This window comes from Ranitomeya variabilis, chromosome 1 (genome assembly GCF_051348905.1).
Source record: "Ranitomeya variabilis isolate aRanVar5 chromosome 1, aRanVar5.hap1, whole genome shotgun sequence".
NCBI lineage: Eukaryota > Metazoa > Chordata > Amphibia > Anura > Dendrobatidae > Ranitomeya > Ranitomeya variabilis.
Genome location: NC_135232.1, coordinates 251,328,325 through 251,343,038, shown reverse-complemented (window position 1 = coordinate 251,343,038; position 14,714 = coordinate 251,328,325). Strand labels below are relative to the sequence as shown.

Genomic DNA, 14,714 nt, shown 5'->3' with positions numbered 1-14,714 from the left:
AAGCATGAACCATGCCACTGTTTGGATTGGGCATATTTTGACTCTTGGCAGCATGCAACCAACCTGAATCACACTGAATGAGCCGCAGGTCAGGAGTCTGCACACAGTTAGGAGTAGTTCGTTCTCGCAAACACTGCAGGTATGGCGCGGCCTGCTCCTTCATTCTGTGCCTCAGCATCTTCATGTTGAGGGTATACAAGGGAGGAGGATGTGGCACTGCCAATATTGGAGGAGAAGCAACGACAGCAGGCACCACACAAACGGCACTATCGAACGGAAAGGATGAAGAGTGAAAGCTAGGATACATTACAGAGTTCTCATATTTTGCCACAATAACCCTTTACATGTATAAGCATGAAGCGGTGTTTCCTTGTGGACTACAATACTCACCTCCTTGCAAGGGGTCTTAGTATTGTCTTCTGCTGCTCTGCGGATAGAATGAGTTGCCCCAAGGGGTCTCTCATGTCTCTGGTAGAGTGAGACGATAGCAGACAGTTCGCAGATCCCACCCATCCCCACTGTGTTTCTTTCTCAGGTGGATGAAAGCGAGAAGACTGAATTTGAAGAAGCGATAACAGATCACGTCCGTAAATGGGGGCCTGTGCGCAGCGCCGTTCATTGCCAGTAAACAGTCGCTCCAGGCGATCTCTTAATACACGCTGCTTCTCTTCCATCAAATCCTGCATTAAAGCAAAACAAATCATTGACAAGAAATCCCATTGTAACCAATCATATTCTGTATTAGCGGAATTGATTCATGCATACTCATTACCTTTTAAAGAACTATAATATTGTAGAATTGCTCAGTAGTTAGGAGAGATCACTTTAATTGAAGCCACTGACCTAGTGGCTATAGTAGTCCTAACAGTGGGCTAAGTATGTAAGCACTGACATAATGCAGTATGTCCGGTGAATCAGCCAGATGGATCACCCGACAAACTCCACAACCCAAGCGGCATGCAGTCTGTAATCGGGGATGACTGGTCACTGGATGCTACTGCACAAACTAGGATAGGGTTATTAATCCTAATAATGCTGCTATCTAAGCTACTTACAATACTGCAATACAATTATTCCACAATATCCTGTATATATCACAGCAATTTATTTTAGTACATTAATTTGCTGAATACGCTGCTCAACATTTACATGAGAACTACTTTTCGATTTAATATATAAATACCATACCTGTGCAGGGGTGAGGGAACTCTGTGAGCTTTTCAGAGAAGATGCCACATCGCCAGCACTGGGATAAGGCATGATGCTTCTCCCTTGAATTCCTGTAATATATAAACCAACACAATGCACAATCTCTTTTTAATTCCAGTTTATATGATTATATACTGTCTGTCTTTGTCCATTTTACTAAAGCATATTTATTATTATAGCACCATTTATGCCATGGTGGTCTACATGTGAAAAAGGATATACATAAAAACAAGTACAATAATCATGAACAATACTAGTCATGACTGGTACAGGAGGAGAGAGGACCCTGCCCGCGAGGGCTCACAATCTACAAGGGATGGGTGAGGATACAGTAGGCAGGGCCGGTTTTAGACAAAGTGGGGCCCTAGGCAAAAATGTAAAGTTGGGGCCCCAAATGATAACATTGCACTGCGGCCCCCAAATTTAGGGGCCTTATATCGGCCAACGGGTCTGCCACGATTAGCTGTACGCATGGGCGTTGCTAGGGTCAGAAAAGATTGGGGGCCCAAGACAAAGTTGCCCCCAATCCCCTCTTAATTTTTTTTTTAACTCTTCAGATAAAACAGTGCTAACTTTATGAGAACAGATAATGTAGTAGATGACACCTGCAGTCCTATGTAACACCAGAGATAGCAGTGATAATTCTCTGAGTACAGATAATTTAGTATACAGTAGATCACATGCAGTCCTATGTAACACCACAGATAGACATAGCGTTTCAGAGTAAGACTATGTTCACATGGAGCATTTTTTTCACTAGCCAAAACCTTTTCTATTAGCAGTAAAAATGTTGCAGGGCGTTTTACCTGCAGATTTTTAGGAATCTGCGTGGAAAAATCCACAGCAGATTCCGCAACGTGTGCACATAACCTCATTGTTCCACTGCTGCTTCTGCATTACAAATACTGATGTGAAATACTGAACATGTGAACGAGACCTAATAGTTTAATTCACCAAAACCAATAAAAAATTGCAGTGAAAAATGCCGTTGCAATATCTGCAGCTTTTTTATTCTTTCATTGCTTTCTACGGGTGAAAACACACTGAAAGAAGTGACACGCTACAGATTTAAAGAGTGCTACAATTCTGAAATCCAGTCAGAAAACAAACAAGCGTATGCAGGAGATTTCGGAAATCTCATATGTTTTGCTGGCACTTTGAAAAGCAGCTTTTCGCCATGTTCATATGCAGAATTTTTCCATCTCTTTCTTCTGCAAATAAGAAGTTTACAGCACAAGCAAAAACTGAGATTTTCAGAAATCTCCTGCACACCCTTTTATTTTCCCCTGACTTAATTTCACAACTGCAGCGTTTTTTAAATCTGCAGCATGTCACTTCTTTCAGCAATTTTTTTCACCCGTAGAAAGCAATGAAAAAGTTTAAAAAATGCTGCAAATGTTGCAACGTTGTTTTTCGCTGCGTTTTTTGTGAATAACACTAACTTTATTAAACATGTACTGTAGACAAAATGCATACTGTAAAAAACAAACAGCAAAAGCTCTAAAGGTATGTGCACACAATCAAAAAAGTATATTATCTGATAATCAAATTTAGTCTCAGAAAGAAGAAAAAAATGAAAAAACTAAATATATCAAAACTTTATTAAACACCAATTTAGGATTTAAAAATAACACAACACCCAAAACCCTAATGTTAGAAATGGGTTTTAATTTAAAAGACCTGGTACAAAAATAAGGGGCAAAAAAAGGGGGAGGGAAAGACAAAAATCGGAGCAATACTCCTATATGTCCCTTAAGATATTCCCTGCCTGTCTGCGGAGGTTGGCACCCTCTTGAGCGCAATGTGGCGCCCCCGCTCCTCGTCGACTATCCCTTAAGGCCCTGTGAACGTCCCTTTACCCGTATAAAGGTACTATGTGACTACCAAGCTAAACCAAACCTAGAATCCTAGGGACAACCAATGAAACAAAACCAGGTAATAGTTCACCAAGAAAAACTTGGTCTGACCGTGGGACCCCTATTCTATTTATATACTGCTGCTTTTGGCTAGTGTTCCCTACGGAGTCCCTAGCAAAATTTGCCCTGCCTGTCAGCGGAGGTTGGCACCCTCTTGGACGCAAACGGCGCCCCCGCTCGTCGGCGGCTGACCCTTCTAACCCTGCCCGATTCCCTGCGATTTTTTGGGATCCTAAATCTGGGCAGTGCCTGAGGGGCTATACTGGTGACCCATATGGAAGATATCTATAACTCGGTCAGACCTATACAAATACCTTTAACCAGCCATACCCTATATATAATATGCCTAGTGGCTCCAGATTACAGATAATAGGTAAGAAAATATTTACCGTAGTAAACACTAGAAAGTAGATAAACCCTATAGTTAACAGATGTCATTTAAATAAATATCATCAATTTATATCACAAACTATTATCACAAACTGTTATTAACTGTTATCGCAGGTAATCTGGTACCCACATGTATATGGCATGGTTACAAATACACAATTGGTGAAATAAATAAATAAACAGTCCTAAAAGAGCCTGAAACACTTATCTGTGTCCAGGTTCAGCCTCTACGCGTTTCCCCCCCATGATGTGGTTCTTCAGGAGGCATATGGGAAGATGAAGGTCCGTGTGATTCAAGCACATCGGAGATACATGCTGTGCCTGGTTGTAGGTGCAGCTAAATTGTGTATTTGTAACCATGCCATATACATGTGGGTACCAGATTACCTGCGATAACAGTTAATAACAGTTTGTGATAATAGTTTGTGATATAAATTGATGATATTTATTTAAATGACATCTGTTAACTATAGGGTTTATCTACTTTCTAGTGTTTACTACGGTAAATATTTTCTTACCTATTATCTGTAATCTGGAGCCACTAGGCATATTATATATAGGGTATGGCTGGTTAAAGGTATTTGTATAGGTCTGACCGAGTTATAGATATCTTCCATATGGGTCACCAGTATAGCCCCTCAGGCACTGCCCAGATTTAGGATCCCAAAAAATCGCAGGGAATCGGGCAGGGTTAGAAGGGTCAGCCGCCGACGAGCGGGGGCGCCGTTTGCGTCCAAGAGGGTGCCAACCTCCGCTGACAGGCAGGGCAAATTTTGCTAGGGACTCCGTAGGGAACACTAGCCAAAAGCAGCAGTATATAAATAGAATAGGGGTCCCACGGTCAGACCAAGTTTTTCTTGGTGAACTATTACCTGGTTTTGTTTCATTGGTTGTCCCTAGGATTCTAGGTTTGGTTTAGCTTGGTATGTGCACACAATCAGTAAACATTGTGGGTCAGCTGCTGTGTTCTTGTGCAGCTTCCAACCCGCAGCGGCCACATGTTACAGTATAGTGGATGGGATTTCAAGAAATTCCATCTCTACTATGCGTGCACTATCACCTGCACCCCACCTGTGGAGACATGTTGCGCGTCTGTCCAGGCTGCAGCATGTCAATTTATATGGCGTAGACGCGAGTCTCCGCAAGAGAAATCTCACCCCTGCAATGTATAGGACGCAGGGATTCCGCACAGATCAATGAACACACGCGGAATCACCTGTGTTCAAAACATGGCAGTACTTTGGACATAGCACATGTCCGCTGCATCCAAAGGGCTGCCATTTCCGGATCCTCTGCACATACCCTAAAAAATGGCTGCAAAAAAAAATGCACCAAAAACGCGGATTCCTATGCACACCTGTACTATATGTGTATAGTTTACCCTTATTGTTTCACACGGGAATTCATTTATTTCTATATAATAAATGCCCTGATTCAGCAGACAGTATTCCTGTCTTGTGTCATCCAGACAGTAGTGACAGCAGGTCGCCCTGTCAGATTACATGCAGTGATTCAGTGACTGTGGTCAGAGCCTATGCTGATCCCTGCTGTATGTGACTGTGAAACCTGATCCTACAGCAAACAACACAGAGCTCCGGACCACATGAGTAAATCACAGCACTGAGGGGGTCTCAAGGGGGGTTTGGGAGAGACATTCCAGAACAACAGAGCAATGCACAGCATTATTCACTGCTGTACACCCTCTGGGCACTTCATACAGGGGTTGCAGAGGCAGGGGGGCCCTTTCTAGGTGGGGGCCCCAGGCGTCTGCCTGGTCTGCCTGTGCCAAACGCCCGGCCCTGACAGTAGGCAAGGGTAGAGCTGGTCATGCAGCGGTTTGGTGGATTGGTGGTTACTGCAGGTTATACGCTTGTTGGAAGAGGTGGGTCTTCAGGTTCTTATGAAGGTTTCCATGGTAGGTGAGAGGCTGATATGTTGGGAGTAGAGCGTTTCAGAGTAAGGGGAAAGCACGGGAGAAATCTTGTATGTGATTGTGGGAAGAGGAGAGAAGAGGGGAGTAGAGAAGGAGATCTTGTGAGGATCGGAGGTTGCGTGCAGGTAAGTACCGGGAGACGAGGTCACAGATGTATGGAGGACACAGGTTGTGGATGGATTTGTATGCCATGGTTAGGGTTTTCAACTGAAATCTCTGGGCAATGGAGAGCCAGTGAAGGGATTGGCAGGGAGAAGCCGGGGAATTGGGGGTGGACAGGTGGATTATTCGCGCAGTAGAGTTTAGGATAGATTGTAGGGGTGCGAGAGTGTTGCAGTAATCGAGGCGGAAGAAGATGAGGGCATGCACTAGAGTTTTTGCAAATTCTTGGTAAAGGAATGTACGAAGCTGGGAAATATTTTTGAGTTGGAGTCAGCAGGAAGTGAAAAGGGCTTGGATATATGGTTTGGTTTGAAGGAGAGGGCAGAGATATATTTGGAGATATTTATGGAACATGGTAATTAAAATATAAGTTATACACCTATATGGTCACATATATATCATAGAACATGTCTTTGTTTTTATATCAAAGTCACAGGCGTTTGCATCTACAGATTAGTTCTATAAGGTGATGCAGTTTAAAGACGGTTTTACATAGGGTCCAAGATCATGGACAGTGCTCTAATCAGAAGACCCAGGTATCCTGACTTGAGTTATCTGTACCATAGGCAGGGGCAGACATATCATTGGTGCAACCACACAGGCCCATGAGGTGTGGGGTCTTATTCCAGCCTCCAGAGCAGTTGTAATTGTTAATTATGATGGATTTCAAATGGCACATATATTGTTCTTGCACAAGGGGCCTTTTTTGTCCGTGTCCACCAGTGATCATAGCCATATATGAAGCAATTAGCTCAGGTTGGGTGACCCCACAGTAGGGTTAGGCCTTCCGATGCGAGAACAGTTAGTGTTTTGCGTATGTGTACAAGCAGCCTAACTTTGTATTTGGTTTGCACTTTTGGAGGTGGTAACCTTCATATTCGTAGTTTACGACCACAATCTATTTAGTAATATCTAAAAGAATTAATCAAATCTGAGGCATTTTTTCTGTCTTGTCACAAAGATTAATAAAATTTATAAATATATCAAATTACACAATTTTCCACACCTGTTTGAGGATTCAGAGAAGGTATGTTGCTGGCAGGGTGCTGGTTTCCTAAAGCATTTATTGCATTTTGAATGGAAGTTCCTTGAGGCACTGTCTGCATCACTAAGGGCCCGGGGGGGCGAAGATACTGCTGCCCAGGAGCCGAAACAATCTGAAGAACGCTCCCTGTCAATGTACAAAAAATCCATAAGAAACTTTACAATTCTCAGTAGTGGAAATCTTTCTTTTATCTGTTAAGCTTCCCTTTCAGGTTAGTGTTACTAAAAAAGATGAAATGAGACTCAAAATGTCTTACCTAGCAAGCACCTGTGATGTGAAGCGTCCCATACACACAAGATTGCTGTCGGCTGAACAATGCTTCGGCAAATCGATCAGTCAGCAGCAATCTCGGCCAGCTCTCCCATGCACAGGAGCACTCTCTTTGTTCTGTTTAAGGGAGCCGCTGCAAGACAAGTCTATTGACAGCTTATATCAGATAGACCAAACCGACTAGCAGTCCAAAATCAGACATGCTAGGTCCTAATCTCCCCCAACTATCAGCTTTACAGGACCTCCATAAAGATTAGACAGCTGGCCAAAAACATCAATATCAGCGGGTTCAGCCAACGTTAGTCTAATGTGTATGGGGGGCTTTACTCACATTAAATAGTAGATTGGCTCACTCGTCTGCTCACAGATTTAGACACAGGAACATTTATCGTTTGTATCTTCTACTGGTTTATTAAAAAGGTACGGCATAAACCAGTGCAAAGTTCAAAAAAATAAACACTGCCTTTCTGGCATAACGGAAAAACAGAAAATTACATATAGCACAGTCTATTTGGCCGCGGAGATCCGCCTGCTCAGGAACAACAAGGTGCAGCTCTGTTTATCATAAACACAGTTCTGGAGCTCTCGTCTCCAGGCACACCGAACACTGAATGATTAAAGGTACCGTCACACTCAGCAACTTTGCAACGAGAACGACAACGATCCGTGACGTTGCAGCGTCCTGGATAGCGATCTCGTTGTGTTTGACACGCAGCAGCGATCTGGATCCCGCTGTGATATCGCTGGTCGGAGCTAGAAGTCCAGAACTTTTTTTCGTCATCAGGTCGGCGTGTCTCGACATGTTTGACATCAAAAGCAACGATGTCAGCAATGTTTTACATGGAGCTAACAACCAGCGAGAACGATAAGTGAGTCGCCGTTACGTCACTGGATCGCTCCTGCATCGTTTTGGAGCTGCTGTGTTTGACGTCTCTACAGCGACCTAAACAGCGACGCTCCAGCGATCGGCTCGTTGTCTATATCGCTGCAGCGTCGCTGAGTGTGACGGTACCTTAAGAAGAAGGCTGAATATTTACCTTCTAGACCCCACCCTGGGGTGAAGATATGGTGAACAGCCTCCCACCCACCCTTCAGCTGTTCACAAAAATCCTAGCCCTGAACATGGCCGAATAACCTCTCTCAGCACTTATGAACTTGGAGAAAATTCTCCAGCACACTATCACTGAAGCCAATATCCTCAGTGATACATATCTCCTCCTCTACAGTACTTTACCAGTGGCCTTGTCACAAGTGATAGATCTAAGTCTCCACTTAGCTGTGTAGGACGGATTGTAACTTTTCAAACAATGTAAAATTGATCTGATGGTCCAGGTCTCTACACTACAATACCTTGTAATTGCAGTGGTTGTCCAGCTGTTAACTGGCGCAGTTGGCTCTGGGACAGTGTAAATGTGTTTCCTTGGAATTGTAGGGTTACTGGAGTTTTGGGCTGAGTTATCCTGCCTTGAGCTGCACCAGAAGTAGCGAGCTGAGCGATTTTTACCACTTCACCACCTGAAGAAAGAAAACACAAGACGGTCACCATTTTCATTGGTACTAGTCATTCAATTGAACATATTTAAATATTTCACCTATGCAAAGCCATGGAATGATCTCATTAGCTTTTATTAATTAATAGTGATGAGCGAATATACTCGTTACTTGAGATTTTCCAAGCACGCTCGGGTGTCCTCCGTGTATTAGTGCTCAGAGATTTAGTTTTCATCACCTCAGCTGAATGATTTACAGCTATTAGCCAGGCTAAGTACATGTGGGGGTTGCCTGGTTGCTAGGGAATCCCCATATGTACTCAGCCTGGCTAGTAGCTGTAAATCATTCAGCTGAGGTGATGAAAACTAAATCTCCGAGCACTAAAAAATACTCGGAGGACACCCGAGCGTGCTCGGGAAATCTCGAGTAAAGAGTATATTCGCTCATCACTATTAATTAATTATTTTATAGGAGAAAGAAACAAAGAAAAATATGTGAAAAGTGCACATCTTACAAATGGTTGAATGGTTTACAGACCGTGTCACTTTTCCCGGTGACTCTAACACACTAAATGTCCATTCATATGAACCGACTAGCACAAAAGTACCACGAATTGGCAAACACTTGGCAAATGGGATTTAATTAATGTAGATAAATGTAGAGTAATGCACCTAGGATGGAGTAATCCTATTGCTGCTTATACTTTAAACGGGAGTATACTCAGGTCTACAGAACAGGAGAAGGACTTGGATATTCTGGCTACAAGTAAGATGAGCAGTTGTACTCAATGTCAAGCAGCAACCACAAAAGCAAACAAGATTTTAGGGTTTATAAAAAGAGAGAAAATCCCGTGATCCCAACGTATTGTTACCCCTTTATGAATCACTGGTGAGGCCACATCTAGAATATGGGATCCAGTTTTGGGCTCCACATTTTAAAAAGGATATTCAGAAGTTAGAGTCAGTTCAAAGGTGGGCAACTAGATTATTACAAGGAATGGAAGGCCTCTCATATGATGAGAGTCTGGAAGAGCTAGGCTTGTTTAGCTTAGAAAAATGAAGCCTCAGCGGAGATCTCATTTACATCTATAAATATACGTGTGGCCAGTACAAAACACTGATAACATGAATTATTCCTTCCAAAGACCATACTGAGGACTAGGGGGCACTCATTATGGGTGGAAGAAATGTGATTCTGGCAGCTAAATAGGAAAGGGTTCTTTACAGTTCGAGCAGTCAGACTGTGGAATTCCCTACCACAAGAGGTAGTAATGGCAGACACTATAACAGCTTTTAAAAAAGGGCTGGATGATTTCCTCAATACACAAAACATTGTGGATTATAGTTACCATAAATTAGTGACAAAATGTGCAATTGGTGGAGAAAGGTTGAACTTGATGGACCTAGGTCTTTTTTCAACCTAAGTAACTATGTAACCTATTACCGATTGGCAGTCATTTCAATGCATTTTGTTACAGGACTGAACAGGTAATGTCGACATTGACAACACATGTGGCTATGGGTAGGTCTTTCCTTGGTTTCTCTGGCCTAGAGCAGGAAGATAAGACTCTGCCTATAGTCCTGCCCTGGAGCACAAGCATCTCATTAACTGAAAACTTCTAACACTAATTACAGAAGAACCACAAGACGGATTTCTTCACCCCAGGTATCATTTTAATAAGTGTAACAGCGGTAACATGACAATGTCTGTGGTTTTGGCCAAATTTTGTGCTAAGCATCTCATGTGTTTTTTCATAGATTTCACAGGCCATTATGCATTTCATGTATCACACATTCAGATGCTTTAGTACAAATGAGTGCAACCATTTCTCTACTTGCTATGGAAGTTGTTTTTGGTTATGCACCAGTTCAGACTAGTTCTCTGTTCAGTCAGTTTACCATTACTTGCTAATATCTGTAGCTTACTTGGCAAAATCCTGCTGAAAGGTTCACTTTAAGGACCCGACCATTTTGCGTTTTAATTAATTCCTCCTCTGCTTCCAAGAGACATATTTTTTTTTAATTTTTCTGTCTTATGAGGGCTTGTGTTCTACAGTTATAGTTTTGAGTGACTAGACAACATAATTCTCCAGTACAGTATGATTTTAAAAAAATATATAGTTTTGTGTCACCATTTTCCAGAGCCCATACCTTTTTTATTTGTCCATCAAAGAAACCGTGGGAGGCAATAGCTTTTGGTCTTGCATGCTGAGCTATAGTTTTCATTGGTACTCTTTTGGGGTACATTTGATATTATGATAGCTTTGTATTATATTTTTGATGGGAGGTCCTGGAACTGAAAAACTTCAATTTTGGCCTTTTTAATCTTTATGGTGATTACCTTATGAGTTAAATAATCTTATACTTTGATAGACTGGACTTTTACAGATTAAAATTATTAAATGTACTTTCTTTTTTGTTTTACATTTCTTTAGCTTGGATGGGGAAATGGGGGTGATTCGAATATTTATATCCTTACTTTTTAATATATTCCAAACCATTTTTTTTTACTTTATTTTATGTGCCATAATTTGATTGCTTGTACTATAGACTTCAATACTTGAGTATTGCTGAATACAGGAAAATTTACGATTGTCTATTCATATGAGAACCAAGCAGATGGCAATGGGAAATGGCACCCTCTAAGCGAATCACCTTAGGATGGTGCAATGGGCACAAGAATGAATACCCCACATGGATCAAGCCACTTAAATGCTGCTGTCAAAAACTGACAGCGATTGAAGCTAGCCCAATTCAATGATGTTATGAAAAAGACTCTGCTCCTGAGCCTGCTCCAAACACCTGCTCCACGACATAATATTATGTCAAGGAGCGGGAACACCTGGAGCAAGAGCAGAATACAAATGCAAGAAAAACAAAGAAATAGCACATTTAAGGTCACGTTTATCCAATACTATTTTACAGCAGTTTTGAGCAGTACTTGTAACTCAGAACCAGGAGTAGAGCCTACAGAGAACAAAGTATAAAGTGATAGTTTGGGCATTTCTTGGATCCACACCTGGTTTTGGTTTACAAATACTGATGTAAAACAAATGACGAAAGCTTCAATATACACAGGGATGGTTTCCATTATAAGCCCTGACTTTTCATACCTTGATTAGAAGAGGCGGTTGTGATTGGGGATCGCCCTCGCGCCTGGCCCTGCTGGGTCACTGTAGCAGTAGTAGTGGTAACTAGACGAGAGGCTGGTGTATTGGAGAAAGCCACAGTTCTCCCTTCTGGCTTCTGACCATAGAGAACTGGTTGAAACAACCTGTGAGGTGCAATACTAAAATTATACAAACGTCACAAAATAACGTACCTCATTTCCCATTCAGTGTTGCTTAGCGAAGTCAAATGCATAATTCTCAGTATCTCACACCATTTTTACCTTTCTTAGAACATTGTAAGCTTTAACTTTATATAATGTACTGGGTTTTACTTTCTTTCCAATACAGCGTTTTCCATCAAAAATGACCAGCAAAAAGCTGAATGATCATGCTTCAACTAGAGTATCAAAATTGAAGGCTATGCTATATACCTGTTAGGTTTTATTTTCACTTGGTTGGGTTGCGGTGGAGTGTCAGGAGAGTTGTAAATGTCCTCCATTAGTCTTCTAGTCACCTTTAGGACAGGCAGCAGCTGGGCTTCATAATGGGTCATTTTATTTTCAAGTCCCCGAAGGTCAAACAGAGAAAGATCTGCCTGCTGTTTAATAGGGGGGTGAAGACAGTCACTTTCACTGTAACAGAGGAAGCTTGCATACAAAGACAGCAGACAAAAGTATTCTTGTAGGGAGGGACACGCCATAGCAAGTGGAACATTTTGGTGGATCCACAACAGAAAATATGATAACAAAAATGGACTTGGTGGTGTAAAGGCCACCAAAAGGAAATAAAGATAACAAGGGCACAGACTCTTGGACTCCATCTCTTACCCTAGCCCTGCAGAACCCACAAATGCCAACTACCACCGGGTCCTATACAACTGTTCTACAGTGCCTTGAAAAAGTATTCATGCCCCGTGAAGTTTTACACATTGCAACCACAAACTTAAATATATTTTACTGCAATTTTATGCGATATACCAACACAAAGTAGCAACTATTTTTGAAGTTTAAAAGCAAATGATACATGGTTTCCTAAATATTTAAAAAATAAAAATCTGAAAATTGTGAGGTGCTTTTGTATTCAGCACCTCTGAGTCAATACTTTGCAGGAAGTCTGTGAACAGAAATTTCCAAGTCTTGTCACAGATTCTCAATGAGATTTAGGTCTGCACTGTGACTGGGACATTCACACATATGAATATACATTAATCTAAAATGTTACATTGTTGATCTGGCAGTATATTTAGGGTTGCTGTCTTGCTGGAAGGTGAACTTATGCCCCAGTCTCAAGTCCTTTGTAGCCTCTGACAGGTTTTCATCCAGGATTACCCTGTATTTACTTACCTCCATCCATTCTCCCATCAACTCTAACCAGCTTTCAAGGCACTGCTGAAGAAAAGCATGATGCGGCCACCACCATGTTTGACGGTGGAGATGGTGCTTTCAGGGTGATGTGCAGTGTTAAGTTTTCCGCCACACATTTTGTTTTGCATTTAACCCAAAAGGTTCTACCTTGGTCTCATCTGACCAGAGCACCTTCTTCCACATGCCATGTAGGATACACACCTAGAATGTGGAAGAAGGAGCTAGGAGATAGGACCAAAGTGAAAATTTGAAAAACGCTAAGTATGGAAAAACTAACACTGCACATCATCATGAAAACATGGATGGTTTTCTTTAGCAGCGACAGAGAAGCTAGTCAGAGTTGATGGGAAAATGGATGGAGCTAACTAAATGCAAGGCAATCCTGGATGAAAGCCTGTTGGTGAAAAAAGTGATGGTGAAGAATTGATGGTAACAAAAAAAAAACTGAGACTGGGTGAATGTTCACCTACTAGCAAGACAACAACCCTAAATATACTGCCAGAGCTACAGAGGAATGGTTTAAATCAGGGGTGGGGAACCTTTTTCCAGCCAGGGGCCACTTGGAAATTTCTACCATCATTCGGGGGCCACATAAAAATGATCACCTTACCCCGCTATATTTAGTCAAACAATTTATTACGGTAACTCACCCTTAATGTGACGGCTGGAGCTGCTGCTCTTTGGTGCAGCTCACAGGTTGTTTTCCAGGGGTGGCACGAAGGTCACAGGGGGGCTCAGAAATCACACGGGGACACAAAAATCAAAGGAGGGCACAGAGATCACTGAGGGGCACATAGCTGGAGGGGACAGAGATCACAGGGGGCACAAATATCACAAGGGGTTACATAGCAGGGGGCACAGGGATCACAGGGGGCACATAGATCACAGGGGGCACAAAGTTGGGAGCCACAGAGATCAAAGGGATGCACATAGCTGGGGGGCACAGAGATCATAGGGGGGCATATGGCTGGAGGGCACAGAAATCACAGGGGGAACAGAGATCACAGGGGAGTACATTGCTGGGGGCACAGATCACAGGGGGCATATAGCTGGAGGGGCAGAGAGATAACAGGGGGGCACATAGCTGGGGGGCCAGAAATCACAGGGGGCATATAACTGCAGGGGCAGAGAGATCACAGGGGGAACAGATCACTGGGAAGCACAGAAATCACAGGGTACACATAGCTAGGGGGTACAGGGATCACAGGAATGGCACAGAAATTATATGGGGGCACAGAGATCACAGGGGGCTTATAGTTGGGAGAGCAAAGAGATCATATTGAGGCACATAGCAGGGGGCACAGAGATCACAGGGGGCACATAGCTGAGGGGCACAGGGATCACAGAAGTGGCACAGAGATGACATGGGGCACATAGCTGGGAGGCACAGAGATCACAGGGGGGCATATAGCAGGAGGGCACAGAAATCACAGGGGTACATAGCTGGGGTTCACAGAGATCACAGGGGGCATATAGCTGGAGGGCACAGAAATCACAGGGGGAACAGAGATCACAGAGGGGAATATAGCTGGGGGGGCAAAGATCACAGGAGGCATATAGCTGGAGGGGCAGAGAGATAACAGGGGGGACAGAGATCACGAGGGCACATATCTGGTGGGCACAGAGATCAAGGGGGCCATAGCTGGGGGGCACAGAGATCACAGGGGGCATATAGCTGCGGGAGGCAGAGATCACAGGGGGAACAGAGATTACTGGGGGCACAGAAATCACATGGGGCACATAGTTGGGGTGACAGGGATCACAGGAGGGGCACAGAGATGACATGGGGCACATAGCCCCAGTTCAAAACCCTAACCATGACATA

General features: G+C 43.0%; 1 protein-coding gene across 13 annotated transcripts in view; it reads right to left on the bottom strand.

Moving 5' to 3' along the window:
• The window catches only part of LOC143812727 (E1A-binding protein p400-like), a 220,183-nt gene that overhangs the window by 75,899 nt on the left and 129,570 nt on the right, over positions 1-14,714 (bottom strand). For all 13 annotated transcript variants that reach the window (XM_077293327.1, XM_077293337.1, XM_077293331.1 and 10 more), the window contains 7 exons: positions 11,957-12,123; positions 11,529-11,689; positions 8,276-8,440; positions 6,617-6,781; positions 1,189-1,280; positions 391-680; positions 64-266 (listed from right to left, as the gene is read on the bottom strand). In XM_077293327.1, the coding sequence (XP_077149442.1) occupies positions 64-266; positions 391-680; positions 1,189-1,280; positions 6,617-6,781; positions 8,276-8,440; positions 11,529-11,689; positions 11,957-12,123 (1,243 nt within the window). The remainder of the gene's footprint in view (positions 1-63; positions 267-390; positions 681-1,188; positions 1,281-6,616; positions 6,782-8,275; positions 8,441-11,528; positions 11,690-11,956; positions 12,124-14,714) is intronic.